The 27146-nt window shown below is 46.9% G+C and overlaps 1 protein-coding gene across 1 annotated transcript in view; it reads left to right on the top strand.

Moving 5' to 3' along the window:
• Positions 1 to 27146, top strand: part of LOC147684247 (putative cation-transporting ATPase 13A4) — a 446726-nt gene that overhangs the window by 38161 nt on the left and 381419 nt on the right. The window contains exon 2 of the mRNA XM_086944647.1: positions 16240 to 16413. Coding sequence (XP_086800773.1) covers positions 16240 to 16413 — 174 coding nt within the window. The remainder of the gene's footprint in view (positions 1 to 16239; positions 16414 to 27146) is intronic.

The following is a 27146-nucleotide window of genomic DNA, read 5'->3' as shown; positions in this document are numbered from 1 at the left end:
GAGTGTGTGACATTGATCCACATTCGGTCCATCACCTGTTTTGTTTGCATATTCCGCCCTAAGTGCGCTGGGGATGCCCAGACGTGGGTCCCAGGCACTCCACACCACTGGAGTCAAGCTAGCCGGGCTGATGAGAGGTGTTACCTCGAAACCGGTCCGGTCCTCGGATGCTTGATTCCGTTCTGGGAAGGACATGGCTTTTGTAGTTCGGACTGGACTGTTCCCATGGGGCACAGAGTCAGAGCTGATTTGCATATCGCCATTGTCTAACCCAGGGTGGTGTGGAGTGCAAAAAAAACGATGGATTTGGGCCCAGATCTTTGGACTGGGGTGAGTGTGTGACATTGATCCACATTCGGTCCATCACCTGTTTTGTTTGCATATTCCGCCCTAAGTGCGCTGGGGATGCCCAGACGTGGGTCCCAGGCACTCCACACCACTGGAGTCAAGCTAGCTGGGCTGATGAGAGGTGTTACCTCGAAACCGGTCCGGTCCTCGGATGCTTGATTCCGTTCTGGGAAGGACATGGCTTTTGTAGTTCGGACTGGACTGTTCCCATGGGGCACAGAGTCAGAGCTGATTTGCATATCGCTATTGTCTAACCCAGGGTGGTGTGGAGTGCAAAAAAATGATGGATTTGGGCCCAGATCTTTGGACTGGGGTGAGTGTGTGACATTGATCCACATTCGGTCCATCACCTGTTTTGTTTGCATATTCCGCCCTAAGTGCGCTGGGGATGCCCAGACGTGGGTCCCAGGCACTCCACACCACTGGAGTCAAGCTAGCCGGGCTGATGAGAGGTGTTACCTCGAAACCTGTCCGGTCCTCGGATGCTTGATTCCGTTCTGGGAAGGACATGGCTTTTGTAGTTCGGACTGGACTGTTCCCATGGGGCACAGAGCCAGAGCTGATTTGCATATCGCCATTGTCTAACACAGGGTGGTGTGGAGTGCAAAAAAACGATGGATTTGGGCCCAGATCTTTGGACTGGGGTGAGTGTGTGACATTGATCCACATTCGGTCCATCACCTGTTTTGTTTGCATATTCCGCCCTAAGTGCGCTGGGGATGCCCAGATGTGGGTCCCAGGCACTCCACACCACTGGAGTCAAGCTAGCCGGGCTGATGAGAGGTGTTAGCTCGAAACCGGTCCGGTGCTCGGATGATTGATTCCGTTCTGGGAAGGACATGGCTTTTGTAGTTCGGACTGGACTGTTCCCATGGGGCACAGAGTCAGAGCTGATTTTCATATCGCCATTGTCTAACCCAGGGTGGTGTGGAGTGCAAAAAAACGATGGATTTGGGCCCAGATCTTTGGACTGGGGTGAGTGTGTGACATTGATCCACATTCGGTCCATCACCTGTTTTGTTTGCATATTCCGCCCTAAGTGCGCTGGGGATGCCCAGACGTGGGTCCCAGGCACTCCACACCACTGGAGTCAAGCTAGCTGGGCTGATGAGAGGTGTTACCTCGAAACCGGTCCGGTCCTCGGATGCTTGATTCCGTTCTGGGAAGGACATGGCTTTTGTAGTTCGGACTGGACTGTTCCCATGGGGCACAGAGTCAGAGCTGATTTGCATATCGCCATTGTCTAACCCAGGGTGGTGTGGAGTGCAAAAAAATGATGGATTTGGGCCCAGATCTTTGGACTGGGGTGAGTGTGTGACATTGATCCACATTCGGTCCATCACCTGTTTTGTTTGCATATTCCGCCCTAAGTGCGCTGGGGATGCCCAGACGTGGGTCCCAGGCACTCCACACCACTGGAGTCAAGCTAGGCAGGCTGATGAGAGGTGTTACCTCGAAACCGGTCCGGTCCTCGGATGCTTGATTCCGTTCTGGGAAGGACATGGCTTTTGTAGTTCGGACTGGACTGTTCCCATGGGGCACAGAGCCAGAGCTGATTTGCATATCGCCATTGTCTAACCCAGGGTGGTGTGGAGTGCAAAAAAACGATGGATTTGGGCCCAGATCTTTGGACTGGGGTGAGTGTGTGACATTGATCCACATTCGGTCCATCACCTGTTTTGTTTGCATATTCCGCCCTAAGTGCGCTGGGGATGCCCAGACGTGGGTCCCAGGCACTCCACACCACTGGAGTCAAGCTAGCCGGGCTGATGACAGGTGTTACCTCGAAACCGGTCCGGTCCTCGGATGCTTGATTCCGTTCTGGGAAGGACATGGCTTTTGTAGTTCGGACTGGACTGTTCCCATGGGGCACAGAGTCAGAGCTGATTTGCATATCGCCATTGTCTAACCCAGGGTGGTGTGGAGTGCAAAAAAACTATGGATTTGGGCCCAGATCTTTGGACTGGGGTGAGTGTGTGACATTGATCCACATTCGGTCCATCACCTGTTTTGTTCGGAAAATATGGTACAGCCAATAAAAATGGAGGAAAGGTAAGTGTTACGCACAGGAAACACTGTGAAGCCAAGAAGGAGAGGAGGCGGGATGTAAGTACGTTTCAAGTTTATATTAAAAACAAAACCTAATAAAAGATGTGCTCTTGCTGTGGTTAGTCTTATCACACAGTTAGGGAGAAAGTTCCACATTTCCTTTTTTACAGTAATCCTCACTTCTACAAAAAATTCGATTCGCACAAATTCTGGAAGTGCAAACATTGTGGACGTCACATAAGTTTGATAACATGAATCACATTTTCCATGTGCTGCTTGTAATGTGGGAACACTGAAGGCTAGCGATTGACTTTGCCTTGTGTTGCATGCACGAACTTTGGCCTTATTTCCGGGTTCGTTTGTCTGCTGTGATTTACAGTTCACACTTTGTGCCAAGGCAATCGTATAAAATCCAGGTCACGTCAGGTTAGTGGCCAGTGGGTGGGGCAGTTCTAAAAAAGGCATATTTCCCTGGCATTCGCCTCATGAAATCGGGATACGGTCTGACTATCCCCCCCCCCCCCCCCCTCCCCCCCTTGCTGCCCCAGCATACCTGGGCATAGCTCTTCAGATGCAGTTTAGCTATACGTTTGACCAAGTTCCCGAGAGCACCCATCTTGAGCAAAACGCTCCACAGGTTTCCTCTGGGGACAAGGTCAAAAGCTGACCTGGGGTCCACAAAGGCCACATACAATTTTTAGGTCCTTAGCAGGGCATATTTCCAGTAAAGTAGAGATAGTCAGAATACCTAGTCAGACATGCTGGTCTTCAGTCGAAAACCAGCTTGGAGCAGAGACAGAACATTCTTGTCAACCACTATTAATCGTTAATCAAGGGCTGCCTAGCAAAAAAGTTTTACAAATTGTCAATAAGGCTTATTGGCCTGTAGTTGGACGGGATACACGGGTCACCTTTTTTGTACACAGGAATTATTTCAGCTCCCTTCCAGGTGTCAGGAATTTCACCTCCAGTCGATAGGCATTAAAAACAAGATTAACGTAGCTAGTCGAAAATAGTTTTTCGGATTTAAACAGGTTGTCTGGGTCTTTATCTGGGCCGGGTGCTTTTGCTGACTTAAGAAGGTGAACGGCGTTAGCAGTGTCTTCTAAGGTGAAATGAACAGAGTCTATTTCCATGGTCTCTGCTGCTGTAGTATAACCTCAATCAATCAATCAATCACTGCATTTCTAAAGCGCACTACTTACCCGTGAGGGTCTCAAGGCGCTGAGGGGGGGGGGGGGTAAAGCTACTGATCAAAGAGCCAGGTCTTAAGAAGTCTTCTGAAGGTCAGCAGGTCCTGAGTCTGTCGTAGGCTGGTAGGGAGGGAGTTCCACGTTTTAGCGGCGAGGTAGGAGAAGGATCTGCGGCCGGCAGTGGTTTTACGGATACGAGGAACTGTGGCGAGGCGAGGTTGGCTGAGCGGAAGCTTCAGGTGGAGGTGTGGAAGCTGAGTCAGTTGTTGAGGTAGGTAGGTCCGGTGTTGTGTAGTGCTTTGTGTGCGTGGATGAGGAGTTTGAAGGTGATCCTCTTGTTGATGGGGAGCCAGTGCAGGCCTCTCAGGTGGGGTGTAACATGGCTGCGTCAGGGGATGTCGAGGATCAGTCGTGTCGAGGCGTTCTGGATTCGTTGTAGTCATCTCAGGAGCTTGGTTGTTGTTCCTGAGTAGAGGGCATTCCCGTAGTCGTCTGCTGGTGATGAGGGCCTGGGTGATGGTTTTTCTTGTTTCGGGAGGGATCCATTTGAAGATTCTGCGGAGCATTCGGAGGATGTTGAAGTAGGACGCAGAGACGGCGTTGACTTGCCTGGTCATGGAGAGGGTAGAGTCGAGAATGACCCCCAGGTTACGTGTGTGGTCTGTGAGTTCCGGGGCTGTGCCTAGCGATGTGGGCCACCAGAAGTTGTCCCAGGCTGATGGGGTGGGTCCGAGAATGAGGACCTCCATCTTGTCTGAATTCAGCTTCAGTCTGCTGTCCTTCATCCAGTCGGCTACGGCCTTCATTCCTCTGTGGAGGTTGGCTTTGGCAGTGTGGGGGTCTTCGGTGAGGGATATGATCAGCTGGGTGTCGTCAGGGTAGAAGATGATGTTGAGGTTATGTTGTCGTGCGACGTGGGCGAGTGGTGCCATGTAGATATTGAACAGCGTCGGGCTGAGGGAGGATCCCTGTGGTACACCGCAGATGATCTCTGTGGTTTTTGAGCGGAAGGGTGGGAGGCGAATGCTCTGGATTCTGCAGGAGAGGAAGGATGTGGTCCAGGCCAGGGCCTTCTCTTGAATTCCGGCGTCATGGAGGCATGCTGATAGGGTGCGGTGGCAGACTGTGTCAGAGGCTGCTGATAGGTCCAGGAGGATGAGGGCGGCAGTTTCTCCTTTGTCCATCAGGATCCTGATGTCGTCAGTGTCGGCGATGAGGGCGGTCTTGGTGCTGTGGTTGCTGCGAAAGCCGGATTGGGAGGGGTCCAGGATGTTGTTGTCTTCGAGGTAGCGGGTTAGCTGTTTGTTGACAATCTCTCTGTCACCGTTGCTGGGAACGGGAGCAGGGAGATGGGACGGAAGTTCTTGAGGTCCTTGGGGTCCGCTTTGGTCCGCTTTGGACTTCTTCAGAAGGGCGTTAATCTCGGCGTGCTTCCAGCTTTCCGGGAAGGTTGCTGTCTCGAAGGAACTGTTGATTGTTTTCCGGAGGTGGGGCGCGATGGTTGTGCTGGCTTTGTTGAAGATGTGATGAGGGCAGGGGTCGGATTGGGATTCGAAGTGGATGGAGTTCATGGTTTTGATGGTGTCTTCGTCACTGACGTTGGACCAGGTGGTCAGGCGTCTGGTGCGGGTGGTGATCGCAGGGGTGGTGGACTCGGTGGTGGGTGCGGGGGTGTCGGAGTTGAAGCTGTCGTGGATGTTGGTGATCTTGCGGTGAAAGAAGGTGGCCGGGGAGTGGAACAGGTTTTGTGATGGTGGGATGTCGTTGGTGTTGGAGCTGGGGTTGGAGAGTTCTTTCACAATGCTGAAGAGCTCTTTGGTGTTGTGTGCGTTGTTCTCTAAGCGGTCCTTGAAGGCGGTCCTCTTGGCAGTCCTGATGAGTTGGTGGTGTCTGCGGGTGGCGCTCTTGTGGGCTGTGTGGCTGTCTGGTGTTCGGTCGTAAAGCCATTTCTTCTCCAGCTTCCGACAGGTGCGCTTGGAAATCCGGAGGTCTTCAGTGAACGAGGCGGCTTTCTTGTTGGTGTGGTTGGTTGTGGAGGTCTTGAGAGGGGCGAGGGTGTCAGCGCAGTCATTGATCCACTGTTTGAGGTTGGTCTCGGCGGTGTCTGGGTCGGTGGGGTCGGCGGGTGGTCTCAGGGCAAGGGTGGTAGTCAGTTGGTCCTTGGTGACCTTGCCCCAGCAGCGGCGTGGCAGCTGTTGGGTGCGGTGGGTTTCCTGAAGATGAAGTGGACGCGTCTGTGGTCGGTCCAGTGGGGTTCGGTGGTGTGGTTGAAGGAGAAGTGCGGCCTTGTGGAGAAGATGGGGTCCAGCGTGTGTCCAGAGGTGTGGGTGGGTGTCGTCACGAGCTGCTTGAGTCCGAGGTTGGCAAGGTTATCGATCAGGGCGGTGGAGTTGGCGTAGTTGTTTTATTTCGCAGTGGAAGTTCAGGTCCCCGAAGAGGATGTAGTCCATGGAGGCGAAGGCGTGGGTGCTGACGAGGTCGGCGATGGTGTCGCTGAACTGTGGTCGTGGTCCGGGTGGTCTGTAGACGAGTGTTCCTCTGAGGGTGGTGTTGGGGTCGGTGTGGATCTGGAAGTGCATGTGCTCTGCAGTGGTGAGGGTGTCACCAGTGTTGGTCGAGGCTCTGATGGTGTCCTTGTGGATGATGGTGATTCCCACTCCCACTACGTTGGCGTGGTCTCTGCGGGAGATCTTGTAGCCCTGTGGGATGGCTGTGGCGATTTCTGGTGCTGATGTGGCGTTCAGCCAGGTCTCCATCAGGAAGGTGACGTCGGGGGCGGTAGAGTCTAGGAGGTCCCAGAGTTCAATGGCGTGTTTGCGAGCTGAGTGAGTGTTGAGGAGGATACAGCGGAGGTAGTTGGGTTCTCTGGTTGGGGGTTTGGTGGGCTGGATGCTGGTGAATCTGCAGTTCCGGCAGGCAAAGGGCCCTTGGGTGCGCTTCGGGGTGGCCTGGTAGCAGGGGTGGTCTCGTCCGGAGTTGAGTGTGTGGAGGGTGCTGAAGTCATAGTGCAGTCTGGCATTGCCAGGGGCGCGGTGTCCAGGGGTTCTGGCGCTGGGTGCTGTCCAGGCACGGACGGGCGCAGACAGGCTTGCCTTCGGCGTTCCAGCGCCGCGCCCGCTGAGTGGCCTCCATAAGAGGCGAAGTGGGAGGGAGGAGCAGCTGAGAGGCGGGAGCGAGGTGGCCAATGGGTGAGGGCACGGGACAACAGAAGGTAAAAGGTGGCGGGCCGCAGGGGAGCAGCAGCGGGAAGCGGGGAGCGGGAGGGAACAGAGGGCAGGGGAGCAAAGGAGCACCTAAAAACACAGTAAACAGCTAAAGGAACAAATGCAAAGGAACAAATGCACAGGTGGAGAAAAAAAGGTTAGTGGTACAGAAAGGAAGAAAAGCAGTTATCAAGGCACACCAGCGGCGAACCCTCGGCAGCGGCGGCACAGTGGGGCAGAGTCTCGGCACCCAGGAGGAGCCGTGCAGCATGGGGAGTGACCTGAGGTCAGCTCACACTCAGCTTCGCTGCGCGGCCTCCATAAGAGGCCAAGTGGGAGGGAGGAGCAGCTTGGAGGCGGGAGCGGAGAAGCTAATGGGCGAAGGCACGGGACAACAGGAGGCAAAAGGGGGCGGTGCCGCAGGGGAGCAGCGGCGGGAAGCGGGGAACGGGGGCACAGAGGGCAGGAGCGCAAAGGAGTGCCTAAAAACACAGTAAACAGCTGAAGGAACAAATGCAAAGGAACAAATGCACAAGTGGAGTAAAAAAGATTAGCGGTATAGAAAGGAAGAAAAGCAGTTATCAGGGCACACTAGCAGCGAATCCTCGGCAGTGGCGGCACAGTGGGGCAGAGTCTCGGCACCCAGGAGCAGCCGTGCGGTGTGGGGAGTGACCTGAGGTATTCGTCACAGGGCTTAGGGACGAATAACTATCAAGGACAGAAGCCTACTGGGCTTTGAAAAATGTGAAACCCCCCTCACAGGTTGGATGGTGGTATGTTCAAGAGCTATCACTGCTGCCACTGGACAAGATTTGCCATAAAGATTTATTATCCTTCTGACAAATTGCTAGAAGTAGATCTTGCCCAATTGCATCATCCCAGATTTGTAATTCTCTCTAGCCTCTTTTATCTCTTCCTGTGCATGTTCTTTGACAGCCACCCTTAATCTTATTTTAGATTTTTAGCATTCAAAGTTAAACCATTTAACCAACTTAACCGGAGCAAGCTGTCTATTACTGAGTTTCTTGTGAATGTCAAGAATCGGATGTGAGTGCTGTGTAGATCTTAAAAATCAGATACAAGGACTGGCCTGATTGAAGTTCTAAAGTCTGCTGGTCTAATCAATCCATTGGGTCCTGGGATCTTAGGCTCTCAATGGTAGAGTGTGGAAGACTTTGTGGCTTACCCTGCGTGGAGAGATGCTTGTTAAAAAGAGGATATTGCTTAGGACTAAGTAAGTTGTCATCTCCCCTATTGGGTTCACCACCTACTCCTTCTTCTCCCCCTATGGCTAGAGAGCTTGAATATTATTTAGATGGAGTTTTATCTTCATCCGAGAGTTGAGACTGCTTGTCTTTTTCGGCCAATGCTTTTGCTTTTAGCTCCATTCTTTGCTGCGCGTTTCTTTGCCCCTTCCGTACTCCTCTAGGGGCAGGGGACGGTGTTTGCGATGGAAGTCATGATGACTCTAGGGGTTCTTTTCCCGTACCTACTTTATTTTGTTTGCCGCGCATTTTCTAAATTCTTTGATTTTCCTTTTACCTGAGCTTGAGCACCTAAGCGCCTACGTGCCCAAGTGCTGGATATTCAAATACTCAAATACTCAGATACACCAATAGTCCAATACTCCAACACTATAGAGCCTCCCTCAGAGGCTGAGCTGAATAAAAAAGACAAGTATCTAAGCTCAAGCACACTGAGCATGCCAATCATGCTGAGCAAGATGCGAAAAAGAAAAAAAGGAAAACAAAAGAAAACCCTCAAACGCCCTCACTGCGTCGCCTCTGCACTCTCTTCGTCACCCCCTCAGTCCGCTCTTACCGCCCTTACAACCAATAAAAAGGAGTGTCATTAGTGTGTCATTGCCTGATAATAGAGCATTGGTGGTAAAACTTCAACGAGTTGCAGGCAGGTAGGCAGCGACAGCTTAGGGGCCGTTGTGCCGACTTTTCAATGCAGCAAATGTACAAATGGCTGAAGGCTCCCAGGGCAGATAGGCAAATAGGCAGAAACTCGGGACCCGGGAACTCAGAGCAGAAAACAGCCACAAACAGCCGCCAACAGCAGACAGCAACCGGCAGACCACAGAAGCTCTCACCAGGCACTCCAGCTGCTCCGATACAACTGATACCACCGCAGAGCTTTCGCCTCGTGCTTCCTTCCCTGGGTCCCTTCCACTCAACGTCTCAGCGTATCGTAGGCGTAGTCATAATCATCTCGCTTCTTCCTTCCCAGAGTGCCTCTCCAAGGCACTAAGAACCTCTCAGAGCTCGGAGTTTCTAGTATGCAAACACGGGTTCCTTGCAGCGATGAAGGAAGATTTTTAATTTTCCAGGCCATTTCGTGCCATCTGTTCAGGCAATCCATCTACAGCCTCAATCATATTTACAATCTGAGACAGCTCTTCTAGAAACACCTCCTGTTAACTCTCCATCTACTCAAGTTGATCAAATACTTTACAGACGATTCAAGGGGGGACAAGTGACAAGCAAACCACGATAGGTGAGTTAGTGTCTGAGTCCTCATCCGAGTCAGAATAAGATATAGAACAAAATATGGATCCAGTTTTATTGGCTGCAGGCGAGGAATCTAAAAGACCCAAAGGAAATTCTTCAATAAAAAAAAATGCTTACAATCATTTTACAAGAATTAAGAAGAGTTAAAGTATCCCATGCACTTGAAATCTCACAGTTGCATGACAGGCTGTCGAAGCTTGAGGAAAGTTTATTAAATATCCCTAAATGAATTATAGAAGTGGAGGATCGTGTCTCGGTCTTTGAGGATTTTATTGTGGTTGTACAAAAGGAGCTCTACATATTAAACAAAAACAAACGTCAGATGGAGCTAATACTTCAAGACCTTGAGAACTATAACAGACAATCTAATTTGCGTCTGTTCGGTTTACCAGAGGGTATAGAGAAAACCGACATGGTAACGTGGTCTGAGTCACTCTTGAAAACGGCAATATAAGAACTACAAGGGGATCTTACAATCACCAGAGCCCATAGAGTTCCCACTCAAAAACATCCGAATGCCAAATATCCACGGACAATTTTGATGAACTTTTCAGACTACAGAGTTAAGGAAAAAATTTGAAGTACAGCAATAGCAAAGAGATAATTTTCCACTTCAGAGATTCAAAATTTCAGAATTTTTTCTGATATGTCTGCAGCCTCTGCACATAGTCAAGCTATCCTGGCTGATGACGGCTGAAAGCCAGAAACCGGTCCTAGGATGCTTGATTCCGGTCCCGGGAAGACATTGTTTGGCAGTTCAGGCTGGACTGTTCCCATGAGGCACAGGACCAAGGCTGATTTGCAAATGGCCATGTCTGAACTGGGGTGGTGTGGACTGCAAAAAAACAATGGATTTAGGCCCAGATCTATGTACTGGGGTGAATTTATGACATTGTTCTTCATTCAGTCCATCAACTGTTGTTTTTGCATTTGTCACCCCGAGTGGGAAGGGTATGCTCAGATGTGAGTTCCGTGCTCTCCACACACTGGATTCAAGCTATCCTGGATGATAACGGCTGATAGCCAGAAACCGGTCCTAGGATGCTTGATTCCGGTCCAGGGAAGACATGGCTTGGCAGTTCGGGCTGGACTGTTCCCATGAGGCACAGGGTCAAGGCTGATTTGCGTATGGCCATGTCTGAACTGGGGTGTTGTGGAGTGCAAAAAAACGATGGATTTAGGCTCAGATCTCTGTACTGGGGTGAATGTATGACATTGTTCTGCATTCTGTCCATCAACTGTTGTTTTTGCATTTGTCACCACGAGTGGGAAGGGTATGCTCAGACGTGAGTCCCGTGCTCCACACCACTGGAGTCAAGTTATCCTGGCTGATGATGGCTGATAGCCAGAAACCGGTTCCAGGATGCTTGATTCCGGTCCAGGGATGGTATGGCTAGGAAGTTCGGGCTGGACTGTTCCCATGAGGCACAGGGTCAGACTGATTTGCATATGGCCATGTCTGAACTGGGTGGTGTGGAGTGCATAAAAACGATGGATTTAGGCCCAGATCTCTGTACTGGGGAAAATGTATGACATTGTTCTTCATTCTATCCATCAACTGTTGTTTTTCCCTTTTCACCCTGGCAAAATCGACATACTCTAAATTGATATTCAACATATCTATAAATCACTAGTATATGGTACAGCGTGCACAGTGTAGCTAGGGCCTGGAGGTTAAATTCCACAAGTGTACTGCTGCACTGTTAGACCTGTCACCGCTAAACAGTGCTAAAGTGCTTGTGATCACTCCCTAAAAGATGGTTTGCACATGATGGGCACATTTGACTTACTTATATGTCCCTAGTAAAGTGGTATATCAAATACACTTATTGTGCCACCCCTTTAAGTGGCCATTTAAAACATGTCTCAGGCCTGCCCTTGCAGTATGGTTGTTGTTTTGAACTGCCAATTCGATTTGGCAAAATTACCCACAAGCCAAGCCTAAAACTTCCTTTTTATTACATAAAAGTCACCTTTAAGGTAGGCCCTAAACAGCCCATGGGGCATGGTGCAATGTCGGTAAAAAGTTGAACATGTACTTTTAAGTTTTACATGTGCTGGTAGAGAAAAACTCCTACATTTGTTTTTTTCACGATTGAGGTCTACCTCTCCCATAGACTAAAAATGGGTTACCTTATTCCGTTTGATTCGGAAACAGATAGGAAAGTCATGTGTGGTATCTGAGGAATTGTAATTTAAAATCCCTTTTTAATGGTAAAGTTGGATTTTAATTCACAATTTTGAAAATGCCACTTTTTGAAATTTGTCATTTTCCCGTCCTATTTGGTGCCTTCAGTCTGTTCCTGGGTCACATTACTAGGTGTAGCTGGCATTTGGTCTTTGTATATTACTCCCAGACAATGAGACAAAAGGGGAATGGGTGTTGGCAGGATGGGCCATCTCCGATTTGATAGGGGAAAAGAGCTGGTATCTACCACACTTGCACATCACAAAAGCTCTGCCTCAACACACTCACAATGTGATTCACACTAGTCTTTTGTGCCCACAGACATACTGGGGCTAGGGCAGGAAAGAAGGAAATTCCACACACTGCTTTAGGGGGAGGACTCTAAAGGCTTCTCCCACTTAAAAGTGGCTACCAAGTATAAATGTTGGACTCTCAAACCCAACTCTTCAGTACACTTCTGGACCAGACTCAGGGCAAGGAGGGCTTCCTTTCTGCCCTTCTGCTCTGCTGCCCTGTTGCCCTGTTGCCTGAGTGAGAAGGACTTGAGCTGCATCTTGAACTCAGGACCACCAGAGTGACTCCAAGCACCAGCTGGCTGGCCTCCTAATCACAGCCTGAGGGACAGAAAATACTCCAACCATCTTTAACCCAGCACCTGGGCTTGTAGTGTAGTTCCTATTTCCCTTATAGGCTCTGCGCATTGGAATAATATAAACTATAGTTTTTTGCATAGGACTAAGGTCAGTATGCTCCTATCGAGTACATTAAACTTAATTACTTGCATGTGCCATCTAACTCAGAGGTCACTAGAAACTTCTTGAATAATCAGGGAGGGATTAGTTTCTGACAACCGCATAAACATGACAACTTTGTTGAAACAATAGATAACAGTTTCACTCAGTCAATCGTGCATGCTTAGTTTCTTACACAGAAATATATAGACCAGCGTTTCAATAAAAAGGATTTAATGAACAGTCTTGTTTCTTGTGTAAGAGATATGAGCTGTTACGATCATTAGACAGAAAACAAGATATGATACGTACAGCGTAAGCAGAAAGGAGAAATAATACTCCAATAGCATTGTATTTTAGCTACGACATATATTCATATATACATACATAAATAACACAGGCTAAAATGTGAATACTCATCTGATGCTTCAAAATAGTCCTACCCCGGTGTACCTAACCTGAGTGTAGTGCGAGGCAAAAGTAGGTGCTGTTTACTATAGAATAATATATACTAAGTTTGTTCGCCATGAGTCCCTCTAGGTTCTAGTCGGCTCCATACCTTTAGAATGAGTGAGGTAGGAATCTCTATCCAGGTCTCAAACTCTAACACCCCGCAAAAGGAGTCAGAACACTGGAAGCTGGATTCTCTGCAAGCAGGGATGACAGCATCTGGTCAGTGTGTCAGGCCGGGATATGGTCTCTTCCGAACTTGCTGTGGCAAACCTTGCAGTCAAGTCGTGCCGTGTAACTGCAGTAGTTTGCCATGGTAAGGGAAGGTATATTTATACCTGGAAGGTGCTAAGGAATGCTAGCATTGACGTAAAGTTGGGCAGTGGAAGACGGCATAGATGAACCCCTAAGGAATAGCGGTTCATGCATAATAGTTGAGTTCTTTGAGAAATCAATATTCCTAGCTAGGGAAAGTCTGTTTGGCTTAAGGGTCTTGTTTCTAAGAACTTGTTGTGACGTGGGATGGACTGATATAGATGACCATGCCTGTATTTGGTTAGCATGGCCAATGCCTAAATAAGGGCTGGGATTCTATGCCTAAATAAGGGAAAACCGAGTATTGCCTATATAAGGACATGATGCAGGGAAACCTATATACGGGTATCTAAACGAAACACAACACCCACTCCAATGAATACTGAACGATTTTACTAAATGCTAAACATGTTAAAACACACAAAATTGAGTACTACATGTTCACTAAAAACATGTGTAAAAGCATACTAAAAAGTCTTTGTTAAAAGTTTGCTACTCATGAAATGCAGGTGCTGTACATATTAAAGCAATGTTGCATTGTAGGCATATATTTACAGTGAATGCTAAGAGAATGAACACCAATATATACACATATGTAATCAAATTGTCCAGTTTTACAGAAAGGAAAAAGTAGTTCAGAGCCATTTCATTTTCATGATTACATAAATTCTGCAAAAAGCTGACAACATGTCCCTCGAAGTGTTCCAAAGAATTTTGTTCTCTATTAATAGTTCTACTCTAAGCAGAGTTTTTTTCAGCCATAAAAGAAAAGTCAATATTCAAACAAGTGCGTTCTTAGGAGTGTTCCCAATTTAGTCTTTTGATTTGAAAAAATGAAGGCCAAATTCGTAGATTATATGGTACACTGTGTACCATTTCAAATATTATTTGAAGATCCTGGGGTAAACATGTAATCCTCTAATCCAGTAGACAAAAAGTTGTCTAACATTGTCAGAGATAGGTTGATTACCTTGTTTGGAAGACTAATTGCACATAGATGTGATGCATCATCAGTAGCAGTGCTGGATGATACCTGTGTGCCTGTTGATCCATCTCGTACCTCAGCAGTAGCATGTTACGTCTGTGAGATCTCAATGAATGGCGTCATCAGGATTGGTAGCCGCTGGGGACAACACAGAGAATGGGACGTTATCTGGTCCAGAAGAACATCGATATCCATTGGCATGACTGATGGGATTGTTAGACAGATGTCTAGCAGGCATTCTTCACAGCAAAGCAGACAGCGTAGAACAGGTAAGATTCAATCTTGCCAGATTGGTCTGAATGACAGAAACCATGTGGTATTTAGTTCTCGTAGACGAAGTAAACCCAATAATTGCACTATGCACTCATGACACTTCCTTTCCAGGAGAGCATTCTCCAAGGTGCCGGGGGTGCGCTGGTGGATTGGCTTGCCATAGTGCAGCAGTAGGAATAAAAGGAGGATTCCTGCAACAAGTGCTAGAAGTAGCTGCAGACAACCAAACACAGAGTGCATGAAGTTTGGAATGATTCCGAGGACTTCTTGAAAAGGTGTTAACAGTCCCGAACACATGGTCTTAAATACATGTACAATACCGCTCGTATCAGACATGTTAAGATTCGTCCCAACATTTTTGCGAAATGTGTAGGGCAATTTGTCCTTAACGGAGCCTGTATCTCAGCCGAAGTCCTTGCGACTTGTAGATCATAAGATTATTTGGCCGAGGTCAAAGGGACAGTTTTTTGCAAAAGAATGGCTTTCATTCTGCTTAAAGTATCAATTTGTATAGAAGAGATGTTCAGTGAAGGCCATAAAGGCGACTCCCTGACTGTGTCTATTTTGGGGAACAAGTCTTGCATACAGCAAGAGACCCTGGAAGTAACGGTTACTAGATATGTGATACCTGGCAACATGCCACAACAGCTCTGATCACTCAACATGAGGTAACTCCCATTTGAAAGTTGTCCAAACGTCGGATTAATCGCAGCAGATTTTTCTTGTGTTGTTTTTTCCCTTTATTGCTGTATGGGTGCTGCATAAACACTTTGCACATTGCCTCTAAGTTAATCCTGGCTACTTTTATGTCACGCTACCACAGGGTTAAGCAGTAAGCACAGGTTAAGTTAGTCACTTTATTTGTTCAGCCTGATGGGAATTGTGACAGTTGTTTGAGAAAGGTTTACAATCTCCTCAATCTACAATTTCTCCCAAGCACCCAGCAATCGACAATTTCTCACAAGCACCTAGTGGCATCCACTAAAGTAGTAGTATTGACATGGCTTCAGCCCTATCGTGTGTAGCCTGACTTTAGCAGTTTAAAAAATGCAATTCCACCAGTCAAAACAAACTCTTTTGACAGGTAAAAAACACCCTTTTTATTATTAGCAAATCACCCCTATGTAGGTCTTGTAGTCCACAAGGCAGTGGATATGGTTTTTAAAAGTAGGACATATAGAATTGTAATGTTAACATGTTATTAGGTGACTAGCACTTGAAAGCTATTTTTCACTGTGGCAGGCCTAGCTGTCCCATGAAGAAAACTAGAGCTTAAATTAAAATCCTGTAGCTCGGGAATGGGAATAGCTGGAAAAATAATGAGACAACAGTTTAAATAGATTTAAGGGCCCGATTTGCAAAGTCAAAAGTCTAACTTTACGACGTTTTGGTATTCATGGAGGTCATTTACGAGTCATATCTTTATGTCTACAGTCAGGCCGGAATCTCTGGCTCGGGCCAGTATTTCTGCACCCGGGCTGCACTTTCCAGCCAAGGTCAGAATCTCCGCACCCAGGGGAAAACCTCTGGCTCGGGCCGGTTGAAGTGTAGTCAATGGACCGGAATGCAATTTTTACAAAAAGGAACATTAGGAGCGTGAGATAAATGGTAGAGGAGGTCATGAAAACCAATTTGGGCAGGGAGCTGTAGTGTACAGTCAACACTGAGGGGAGCTCAATTTGAAGACTGCATGTACCATGATGCAAAGGAGCAAACTTTTCTGGGTTGTGATGTAGTGTCTGTCCACACCCTTTTACCTGCCCAAATTGATTTTTTAAAGGATTGAATTGTTAGTGTCAAGGTTGTACTTTAGCTAAATGAACTTTTCATATACTGTATATATGTATCAAAGTATGCAGGTGTTAAGTAACTCCTGTACATTTTGCACAGTTCATAACTGAGGGTGAAAAGTGCACGCTGCAAGTATTTATCATGTCAGAAAATGTGCAACTACACAGAGATCAAAAATGTTTGTGTTTTTTCCCCAGGAAATGTTTGGATACAAGACACATCCATGCCGAAGGGTGTTGTGCATCATTGGCCAGATCCTGTCCCTTGGCCTCCTTCTCTTTCTGTTCCATCGGAAGCCTGAGTGGAAGGTGTGGGTGAACTGTAAGCCGTCCACCTTGAAGAATGCTGATGTCATATTACTAAGGACAACGGTAAGGTACTTTGGTTGTTGAGTTGGGTTGGATGACAGAAGTGTGCAAGACAAAAAAGCATTATTTGGCAACAGCATGTATATTATATATGTATGGGACTTTGCAGAGTGCAAATGGTGAGATAAGCTGGGGTTAGGACCCGGGGAAATGGTAGGAATCAATTACAAGAAGGCAACATGTATATGGGTGGTGATTTCTAATGCTGCCAGATGTCATTTGCTTTGAAGAGGTGCATTTTCTAGTCCTTCCTGAAATGAAAGACAGTTAAGGCAGTTATGATGTTCACACAACACAGTTCCAGATCTTGCGAAAGTAGATGAAGATGGCTTGTTGTTTGGTTTTCTTTTTAAGTGCAGTTTTGAGTTTTATTGGGTCTGGCTTATGACAGCTTTATTTGTCTTGCCAGCTTTATGTTTTTGAAACCAATATCATACAGAAATACGTACATATATAGGGTCTCTGAAGCAACATTCTTTCACCATTGGTCTGTTGACATGTCATTCAAATTATACTCCCTCTCCACTTTGGGGCAATATATGGTGGGACACTCTGTAAGTCCTTTCCAACTCTGACTTCCATCACAGTTCAAGGCTTGCACAATGTGCTGGGGGCACTGGGTTGGAGGAATAAAGCTGCCCCGGTATGGACACATTGGTTACACAACAGGGATTCAATACGTGGGATCTTATAGGGCTGTACGGGGTGGGAAACTTGTGGGCACATGGGAAGGTGATACCCTTTGCTGACTTACAGAGGGACTATCATTTGGCACACACACAGAGGGACTGCTACCTCCTAATCAGTCACGCATTGCATAAGGCACTACAGAGAGGGGGGATCTCCCTAAGTCCTCCCAGCTGGAGAGTAGACTGCTGGATGACTATGTGGAAAATAGGGCTATTACATTGATCTATCGTACACTCCCAAATAACTCCCTTGACCCCTTGATTCGACTTAAGGAGAAATGGGTGGGAAACGGGGGTATGGAGGATGAAGACTGGCAGAAGTCAATTGCATCCCCATGGGAAGTAGCTATACGCTCTCACTCCCATCTGGTGCAGTTAAAGACTTTACATAGAGCCTATTATACATGCACGACAATGTTTAAGATGGGTGGGCAGGTTCGGCACAGTGCCCCAGGGGGTGTGGCCAAGAGGGTACCTTTTTTCAGATGTTGTTGGAATGTCCAGAGCTCCAAAAATACTTAGAGGTAGTGTTGACCTGTGTGATGGAGGTATGTGAGGCTGTAATGAAGCTATTAACAAAGTGTTGTTTGTTTAACATTTGGGAGGAAACTGCCCTTAATAGTAAGGAGCATCTCTGTGTCACGTTGGACTTTATGGTGGCCAAACGCAATATCACCAGGAAGTGGATTGCCCTGTGTGCCCTGACTTTGCAGGAATGGACAATAAATATGGACTGGTGTATGCAGGCTGAAAAGGTGGTGCACAGAAGCAGAGGCAGTCCAAATAAATGGACCAACATCTGGGCTAGGTGGAATGAGAAAAGGGGAATGAGTGAAGGGGAATGTTTTGTAGACCCTTTGACTGGGTTAACCCTCTTCAGATGTCCTGAGTGACTATTTGTCGATGATGTGTATTGGGCCTGGCGAGTTGGCGGTGGGGGGGGTGGATATGTACAGGGTTAGGAGGCCAATGGGAATGGTTTGATGCACTGTGTTGTACTGACTCTTTGTTGTCACAGAAATGTCATGGATGTTCTTTAAAAAAAAAAGAATTACAAAAATATATGTTATTTTTATATATATACACAGCTCCTGTCTTGAAAGTTTCGTGGTGTTCGCCAAGCGAGGACCGAGAAAAAAGAGGGGTCCCAAAACATGTTTTCCCCTTGTTATTTTCCATAGGAAACTTTAGACACGCCTACGGAATTACACCAGATTAGGCAAAAATGTAGCCCTTGGTTCAGAAAGAGCCCTTTTCGTTAAATTGTGTAAATCCGTTCAATAGTTACTGAGCTATTTAAAAAATAAACAGTTTTGATATTTGGGCAGAGCCTAACCCCCCCTCCCCCGAGCATGAGCTTGGCTCTAATTGGTTGCTAACACTTGAAACCAGGAAGTGTTGGCAGCCGTCTTGTGCTCGGACCGAGGAAGACAGAAAAGGTGAGGAAAAAGATAAGAATACAAGTAAAGGGGGCAGGGTAAAAACACCCTGATCCCCCAGGCCTGCTCAAGGAGCCCCATAGGGACCCCCAGGACCCCATAAAAGCATTTTTTTGTTTTATTTTCGGTTGGGGTCGTGCCGGTGAACGAATCCGTCCGAAAATGTAAAAAAATAAAGCGCGATCTCCCGCGCTTCGTTTCAAAGCCCCCGGATGGGCCAAGTCCGTGGGGGCATTTATTTATGTAACTGGGGCCCGCAGGGGCCCCTGCAGTCCTGGGGACAACCAACCCCCGGGGCTATATAATTTATGATCTGCGAGAGGACACGCAGCCCTTCCACAGCCCCGGGGACCGCCATCCCCCATGGCTTGTTTTTTAAATTAAAATAAACCTGTGTGGGGGGCTCAAGCCCCACCACAGGGCCAGGGGACCCTCACCACCCCCGGGCACTGAAATGCAAATGCAGGAGTCCGTTACGGACCCCCGCGCCTCGGGGACCACCACCTCCCTGGGAGCTTTCTTATTGAAGGGAGGGCCACATGGCCCTCCTTCTGGAGCCCTTCGTGGCGCTGGGGACCGCCACCCTCCAGGGCCAGCTCCTGCAGTGTCCCGGGGTGCCACCCCAGGGACACTGCTGCTTGCTATAACAGGGCCGGAGCTTGAATCCCGCCCTGTCACAGCAAACTTGCTTTGGATTTTGGAAGCGAGAGCAGGGACATAATTGGCCTGAGGAGGGGGGCCATGCAGCCCCCTCCCCCCAAAAAAGGATGGCCAAGCCTCGGGGGATGGGTTCTCCAGGGCCAATAGTGGCCCAGGGAAGGGGGCCACTCATTCCCCTTCCCCATATTAAAAAAATAAAGAAAAGGAGAAGGCCGTCCCGGAGGGTTTGGGGTCCATGGGGCCAGAATTGGCATGAGGAGGGGGTGTAGGAGAGTAGAATCTGCTTATGATGCTTACCCCCACTTTTTGCTGGTGTTTCACTGTTCTTCAACTTTACTCTGGCTAGGGCCCTGCTACTCAGGACCCCAGCCTCGCCGCTTCCTCTCTAAATGGTTTACTAGTACCTTAGGTACAACTCAAATTGAATTCTGGTGTGCCCTTATAAGTCCCTAGTATATGGTATACTATTTACTGAGGGCATAGGTACTCCAGGGCCTACCAGGGGCTGCAGCATGTATTGCGCCATCCCTGGAAAGCCTGCCAAAATGACACCACAGGTTTGCTACAGCAGCCTGAGTGAGATGGTGCGGGCACCCTCACTGAGATATAGGTTCACTATATCTCACCATCACTGCACATATAAACCTATTAGTCACCCCTATGGCAGGCCTTATCAATCCTGAAGACAGGATGCATGGTTTTATGTGAGAGGGTGCTCAGGCATGAGCTGAGCCCCTCTGCAGTGGATTATAACCTCGCGGTAAATGCTAACTTTAGACTGGCTGCTCGCAAACATGCTGTGTATGCTGTCAAACGCTTTGGAATCCTACCCCCTACTGCCAATTCTGGCAGTGGGGGTAGAATTCCTCCCTTCTAGATGGAGAGACATGTCCCCACCGGTATACCCGGTAGAAACCTTAAAGAGCCCTGGCAAATCAAGATGGATGCTGCAGCCACAGACACGCATATGGCCTCGTGCTGCTGACCAAAACTCCATCAGGGGAGGCCTGGACAATAGGTCTCCTGTCACAGGGAGGTGGGACCAGTGGGTGCACTCTTGGAGTGCTTTGAAGTCCTGCACTTTAGATATCCCTGGACAAAACTCTGAAACTGAATCCTGGAACTTCGACAATATGCACGACGCCAGATGACTGAAGAATTTGCCTTGGAATAAAGGAGTTACTCCCCTGCTTGGCAGGCACCAAAAAAGCATCTGACCGGTGTGCATCTCCTAAGCTCCCGCCAAACTCCAAAGTAATTACAACACAGGAGGTGGATTTCCAGACTTCCCCGAGGCTGACCCGAGTCACCAGCAAAGCTGAGACCCGTAGCCATTGTGGGTGACATGGAACCAGAACTCCTGGACACCACACACATTTGCAAGTGCATTGGCTTCTCAACATCCCTTGAGGCTGTGCACTGGTTTGCTTGTAGCCCAGACCATGAGCACCTTTTCCACTGAAGATTGGTGGCCTACACTCCACGAGTGTTCCGTGAGCCTGCCCTTTGTGTTCTCGCTCGAGGTACCTTCACGATCCCTGGTCCATCAACTGGTGGGTCCCTGAAAAGGCAACTTTGACTTTCCTTGGGCTTCCTTATTGCTCCAGACGTGCCCCAACTCTCCATTGATTGGGGAGTCCCCTGGAACTTGCTGGTCCACACCAAAGTATTTTTCCTTTTCCCTTGCTAAGTTGCTGTCACCAAGGCTTGTTGTGTCCAATCCGGGTACTAACGCTGCAGCACTCGACATCCTTTGTAGGACAGCTTGAATCCAGCTCCTGGTTGTCATCGATGCCTCCTGGTCCTCGTGGCTGAAGAGGCAATCTTCCCATCATTGCACCTGAAGCACCCGACATCGGTGGGCATTCGTCTATCGTGCCCCTGGTCACTGGCAAGTGACCCAGACTCTGTTCCCTCTGCTTTCAGGTTGTGCATATTTTCGATACAGGCTTGGATCTCTTCAGACACTTTTCCTCTTCCCGGCATCAGCACCTTTCAGTCTCCTGCCTTGCCACTAGAGCCACACACCCTCAAGTTGGTGCAGGTCTTTTGAAGCAGGCGCTTCTGACTTGAGCTAGACCTCTGTTTAAAGGTGGAACTGCAGTTTCATGAAAATATTTCAATGCATTTCATTCCACTTTGGAGGGACACCTAGTGATGGCCCTCAGAACTGCAGATTGGTGTAAGAATATCAGTGCTCTTCCATTCAATTTGTCAGGACACCTAGTAATGACTCTAGGAACTGTAAGCTTGAGTATGTATTTCGAAGCTTTTGCATATAACTTGTGAGGGACATCTAGTAATGACTTGTGGAAGAGAACCTTCATGCAAGGATGTAAACATTCTATTAGAACACATAAGTGGATATGAACATTTTAATGTTGCAGCCACACCCCCTTCCCCAACTTTATGAAGGATTTTTAAGCAGTTGCATCTTACTCAAGAGGGACATTTAGGCCCGATTCATGAAGCCCTGGCGTTGCTACTGAGTGACGCAGCACAAGGGCTCCAGTGAGATTTACTAAGCCTTGGAAAACCACCTTGCATAGCTCCCTGTGGCTTAGTAAATTTGGGGCAACACAAGCATGTTTCTCTTGTCCTGGGAAGGTGTTCCATAGGTAAGGGTATTTCTTGGTCTCTTTGCATCTTCCACTCAAGTGGTGACCGCTTCGGTACATCAGAGCTCTATTCTTTCGCCTCATTTGTTTAATGTCTGTGTACAACCATTTGCTAATTTGATTAAGTCATTCAGAATCTAGTTTTGCATTTTCACAGATGGTACTTAGTTGATTTTTTTATTTAACTGATGGCCGGTCATATACCCCTCTTTTAAATTATGGCTCAACACAAACAGAAGTTTCACTGTAGGCAGAAATACTTAACTTGGTCTTCTCAATTTCAGCACCAGTTCCTGTGATTGCCCCTCCCCTCCTCTAGTAAAAGTGTGAAACACCTCGGGGTAAAAGTGAATCCTCCACACTTTAAGACAGAGATTGGTGATCTCATTCTCTAGCTTCAGGATACTCAGGATCAACCAATTGTGCTCTGTCCGACATTTGAAGTAACAAACATTGAAGCCCTCATTGGTTCTAAAAGTGATTACTCCTTACTAGCCATGAATAAATCCCTATTTTAATGTCTTTAGTCCATTCAAAACCAATCAGCAAGGCTCATCACTTTACCCCCCACTATTCCAGAGCAAAGCCCATTATACCTAACTCGGTTACATTGGCGCCCTATAAAGGAGAGAGTTCTTTTATAAATCTATGTCTAGTTCTTAAATGTTTATTTGTCCCATTGAAAGGCTTTCTTATGGTAAACAAGCAGATCATCTCACCACAGTCTTCTGAAGGGTTTAGCTTTCCGTAAATGTTATTATCACAGTAAAGATATTTCTTCATCACTGCTAAACCTTGGAATTTTTTACTAGTAGTCATTAAAAAAGCAGCCTTGCACTTTCTTGTAAGGAAGAAGCTGATAACCATACTATTCATTGAATTAGATGGCAAATCTTACATCTTCTTTAGGTGACCTTTGGGTGTAGGAGCACTTTAAAAATGAAGAATAACATAAAAAAAATCCTAATTTTAAACACCATTAAAACTGCTTGGAAGTAGGATGCAGTCTTCTTGGATATCTTCAGGCTTCGCTCGGCCAAGGTGGACCTGTTAAGTAAACACAACATATATTTACAGTCTGGTTTTGAAATGATACAAAAGTCAAGTTTCAGGTCATGGAAAGTTTTTATGACATTTATTTTGTTGCAAACTATGTTCTGATCCCTGTACCACCCTCAGCATTCCCTTCATCTCTTCTGGATGAGTGGTGGACCATTATATAAATATGACTTTGGTAAAGACCCAGGGGGCAATAGTTTTAACAGCTTTTTGGTAATAAAGCCACTTTACCCAGAGGATTGTCAAGTCGGGGTTGAATGTCACAATGCCATAGTCAGAAATATCTTCTCAGATAAATATTATCTTAAATATAAATTAAAAATAACATTGGGTGTAGATGTTCTTTTATTTACTCGAATGGGACAATTTTTTTCCAAACAATAATTAAGACTCAATGTTTACACCAAATGATAGTCTGATTATAATTTGGTAGCCAACCCTGGTGGGATTGTCAGAGAGCAAAGGATGCATGTGTCATGTGGGAGAGCATTGCAATTTCTTCCATAGAAAGAATGCTGAAGAGATGCTGGCGGGAGAGGTACTGCTCCCTGATGAGACCGATACAGCAAGTAGATGACTATCAATGGGTATAGTCATTCACAGACATACTTTACAGCATGCTTCAGGGTTCAAACCTAAGGCTTAGGTCAAAATCATTGATGTGCCTTTCAGAGAGTTCTTTGGAGCCAGGTTGATGAATCCCTCAAGTGAATGAAAGAAAGCCAATAACACAGCTAAGGCTATTGGAGAAGTGTTGACTAAGATCCTGATCAAGGGTGATGTCTTCAAGCAGGGGTCAGGGAAGACATCATTATTCAACTAATTTTCATAGACAACACCAAGGCACTTCCTTTCGTATGTCATTTATGGCCATGTTCATCCCAACTAAAGCAGATGTTTCAAGGAAGTTGCAAATGTACAGATCAGGACTCTAGGGGCTCAACAGCAACGAATCAATGGTCTTTCAGTTCTGCCACCACAACATTGAGCACCAGTGATCACTAGAATACAATATTATCCCAGGGTACTCCAAAAACTCAAATCCAAACCTGCAGGAGCTCTAATAAATATGCAACCTTAAAACATACACAACGTCTACAATTGGATCCTCAATGTATAGCCAAACAGATAACAGTAAAGATTGCATTCACGGTTCACCACACAAAAAACACATGGATTAATGACAACATAAAAAGAATCAAAACATAAGTCAATATTCTATCATGAAAGTGGAGAAAATCAAGAGATAAAAAAACTAAATTATACCCTAACGGTATAACAGATACTACAGAAGAGCTGCCAGAAACACACAAAGAAAACCCTACTTCACAAGTATAATTGAACCTGACTGCTCATCTAAAGAACTCCACACAAACGTAGCAGACTGTCGACAATCCAGTTACAAAACACAGAAGCACTACAAGTGACAAAATCTCCATGGAATTTATTAAACAAATTAGAAGATAATTAAAATGCTTCAAAATGATCTTGAGGAGAATAGAGATAATACGACCACAAAACAAGGTCCAGCCACCACAGAAAGGGAAGAAACACCAATATGTACCTTCAGTACCCTCTCAGAAAAAGATTGCCTCAACATCATCATGCAGTCAGACCATCACAATGGCCTTCAGATCTGAGAACTCCAAAAATCTATTTCCTTTTGTCATATGTTGATGCAGTGATGTAATGTCCGAAAGTGAAACTTAAGGGTTCAAGGAATAACCTAACTCTGATAGATTCTTTATCCTATTTAGACAGGTCGTTTACTGTGTTACTTACTAGATGCAACTGGTGATTGTGCGGGCTGTAATCCAGACCATTGTTTATTACCTACTTTGTAACTCTAGACAGAGACCAGCAATAAGCAAACCAGTCTTTTCCCTCCCAAAATAACAACAGTCCAGCCTGAGTCGAGGCTTGCACTGTTGGCTTCACTGGACCTAAATGTAGTGTACCTGTTACATGTGATGGAAGCTTGCACTGTTAGCTTTATTACTCCTGTCTATCTGTTGTGTACCTGTTCCTGGTGATGGAAGCTTGCACTGTTGGCTTTACTGTACCTGTCTGGTTGAAGTGTACCTGTTCCAGGTAATGAATGTGTGCACTGTTGGCTTTACTGCACTGTCTGTCTGTAGTCTACCTTTTATGAGTAAGGGAATGTTTTACTGTTGGCTTCACTGCACCTGTCTCTCTGTATTGTACCTGTTCTGGAAGTGGGATGCTTGCACTGCTTCTGTCTGTACTACATCTATTTTGGGTGAGGGAACTTTGCACTCTTGAGTGCACTGCACCTGTCCGTCTGGGATGCACTGCTTCTGGGTGAGGGAAGTTTGTCCTGCTCCTGCTATCTGTTCTGCACCTGTTTTGTGTGTGGGAAGGATGCACTGTTGGCTTTGCTGCACCTGTCCATCGGTATTGTACCTGTTTTAATTCTTGGAAGCTTCCACTGCTCCTGCTGTCTGTTCTTCACCCGTTCTGGGCGAGGGAAGCTTGCACTGCTTGCTTTACTGCACCTGTCTATCTCTATTCTATTTGTTCTAGTTGATGTAAGCTTGCACTGCTCCTTCCGCCTATTCTGCACCTGTTCTGGGTGAACAAAAACTTACACTTGTAACTGCACTATACTTGTCTGTCTGGAATGCACCAGTTCTGGTCAAGGGAGAATGCACAACCTCTGTCCATGGCGCACCAGTTCGAAATGGTGGAAGCTTGCACTACTTCTCTCTGTACTGCATCTGGTTTGGGCGAAGGAAGCTTGTATTCTTGACAAGTGCACTGCACCTGTCTGTCTGGGATGCTTTTGTCTGTAATGTGCTTCTTCAGGGCAAAGGAAGGTTGCAGTGCTCCTGTCTGTAGTGAGCCTCCTCTGGGCAAAGGAAGCTTGCACTGCTTCTGCGTGTAGTGAACCTCTTCAGGGCGAGGGAAGCTTGCACTGCTTCTGTCTGTAGTGAGCCTCTACTGGGTGCGGGAAGCTTGCGCTGCTTCTGTCTGTAGTGAGCCTCCTCTGGGCGAGGGAAGCTTGCACTGCTTCTGTCTGTAGTGAGCCTCTACTGGGTGCAGGAAGCTTGCGCTGCTTCTGTCTGTAGTGAACCTCTTCAGGGTGAGGGAAGCTTGCACTGCTTCTTTCTGTAGTGAGCCTCTACTGGGCGAGGGAAGCTTGCACTGCTTCTGTCTGTAGTGAGCCTCTACTGGGCGAGGGAAGCTTGCGCTGCTTCTGTCGGTAGTGAGCCTCTACTGGGCGAGGGAAACTTGGAGTGCCCCTTGGGCTCTGCCTCTTCTGTGTCCTGGGGGACCTAGCGATGCAGGTGCCATGAGCCATTGTTGAGTCTCCCTTCCTCCAACTAAATCCAAAGCTGTGCTACCGAGGGACAATATAAGAACTAATCCTAGGGAAATTGAATGGTGGTGACTGTATGTCAGAATATCACATATAAATATATCTTCCAAAATAAATATTGTGTTCTAAATAATGTTTACAAAAGATTATGTAAATACTATGTACTCTAGATGATATTCTGGTAGCCAGACCTCCTGGGACTGTCTGAGAGGTAGATATGAAAACTCATTATAGAAACATGTTTTCATTATGATCCGCGCAATGATCAAGGCACAGGGCAATGGTGCAGGTGGATTACATACCGCGGAGGATTATCCAACTGTAGTGTGAACCCAAGGCATTACCAGTGATCATTACCTGATCACAGGAATTCAATACCACAATTGAACTGTAGGAGATACAATAAAGAAGAGCAAGCAGTAGTGAGTAAGTACAATATTATACTCCCAGTAAGAGAACCCCCCGATCCATATCCCCAGAACAACCGTGGGGGTACAGGGCACAGGAGAGCGGTAAAGATGATTACATTGATCACACGGGTTTTGCATCTGATTCAGGGTTTCTTAAATTCATATGGGGGTAATGTGAACTAACAACCTTTGCAACCAGTAGTAAATTGTGGTAGTTAACTTTCCAAAGTGTGTTGAAATGGTAGAACCCTGCAGCCAATGTTTGTAGGAAAGTGTGCAGTCAAAGACAATTTGACCCGACTCCAAAGGAAAAATCAGTACAAACACTATTTGTACTCAATTCAGATTTACTCCACACTTAGAATAGGCTGGTGTTTGGGCAGCAATACTATAGTAAATTTAATTTAAACTGTTCACATTCTACAATTGTTCCTTCCATATCACTATTTCAGTTTTGTGTTTTGTCCTTGAGAGAGGCAGCGATCCATATTCTACTGAGCAGACTTTCAGGGAAGAAATTC

This window comes from Lissotriton vulgaris, chromosome 11 (genome assembly GCF_964263255.1).
Source record: "Lissotriton vulgaris chromosome 11, aLisVul1.2, whole genome shotgun sequence".
Lineage (NCBI taxonomy): Eukaryota > Metazoa > Chordata > Amphibia > Caudata > Salamandridae > Lissotriton > Lissotriton vulgaris.
Note: the sequence above shows the minus strand (reverse complement) of the source record. Positions and strands in the feature narration are given on the sequence as shown.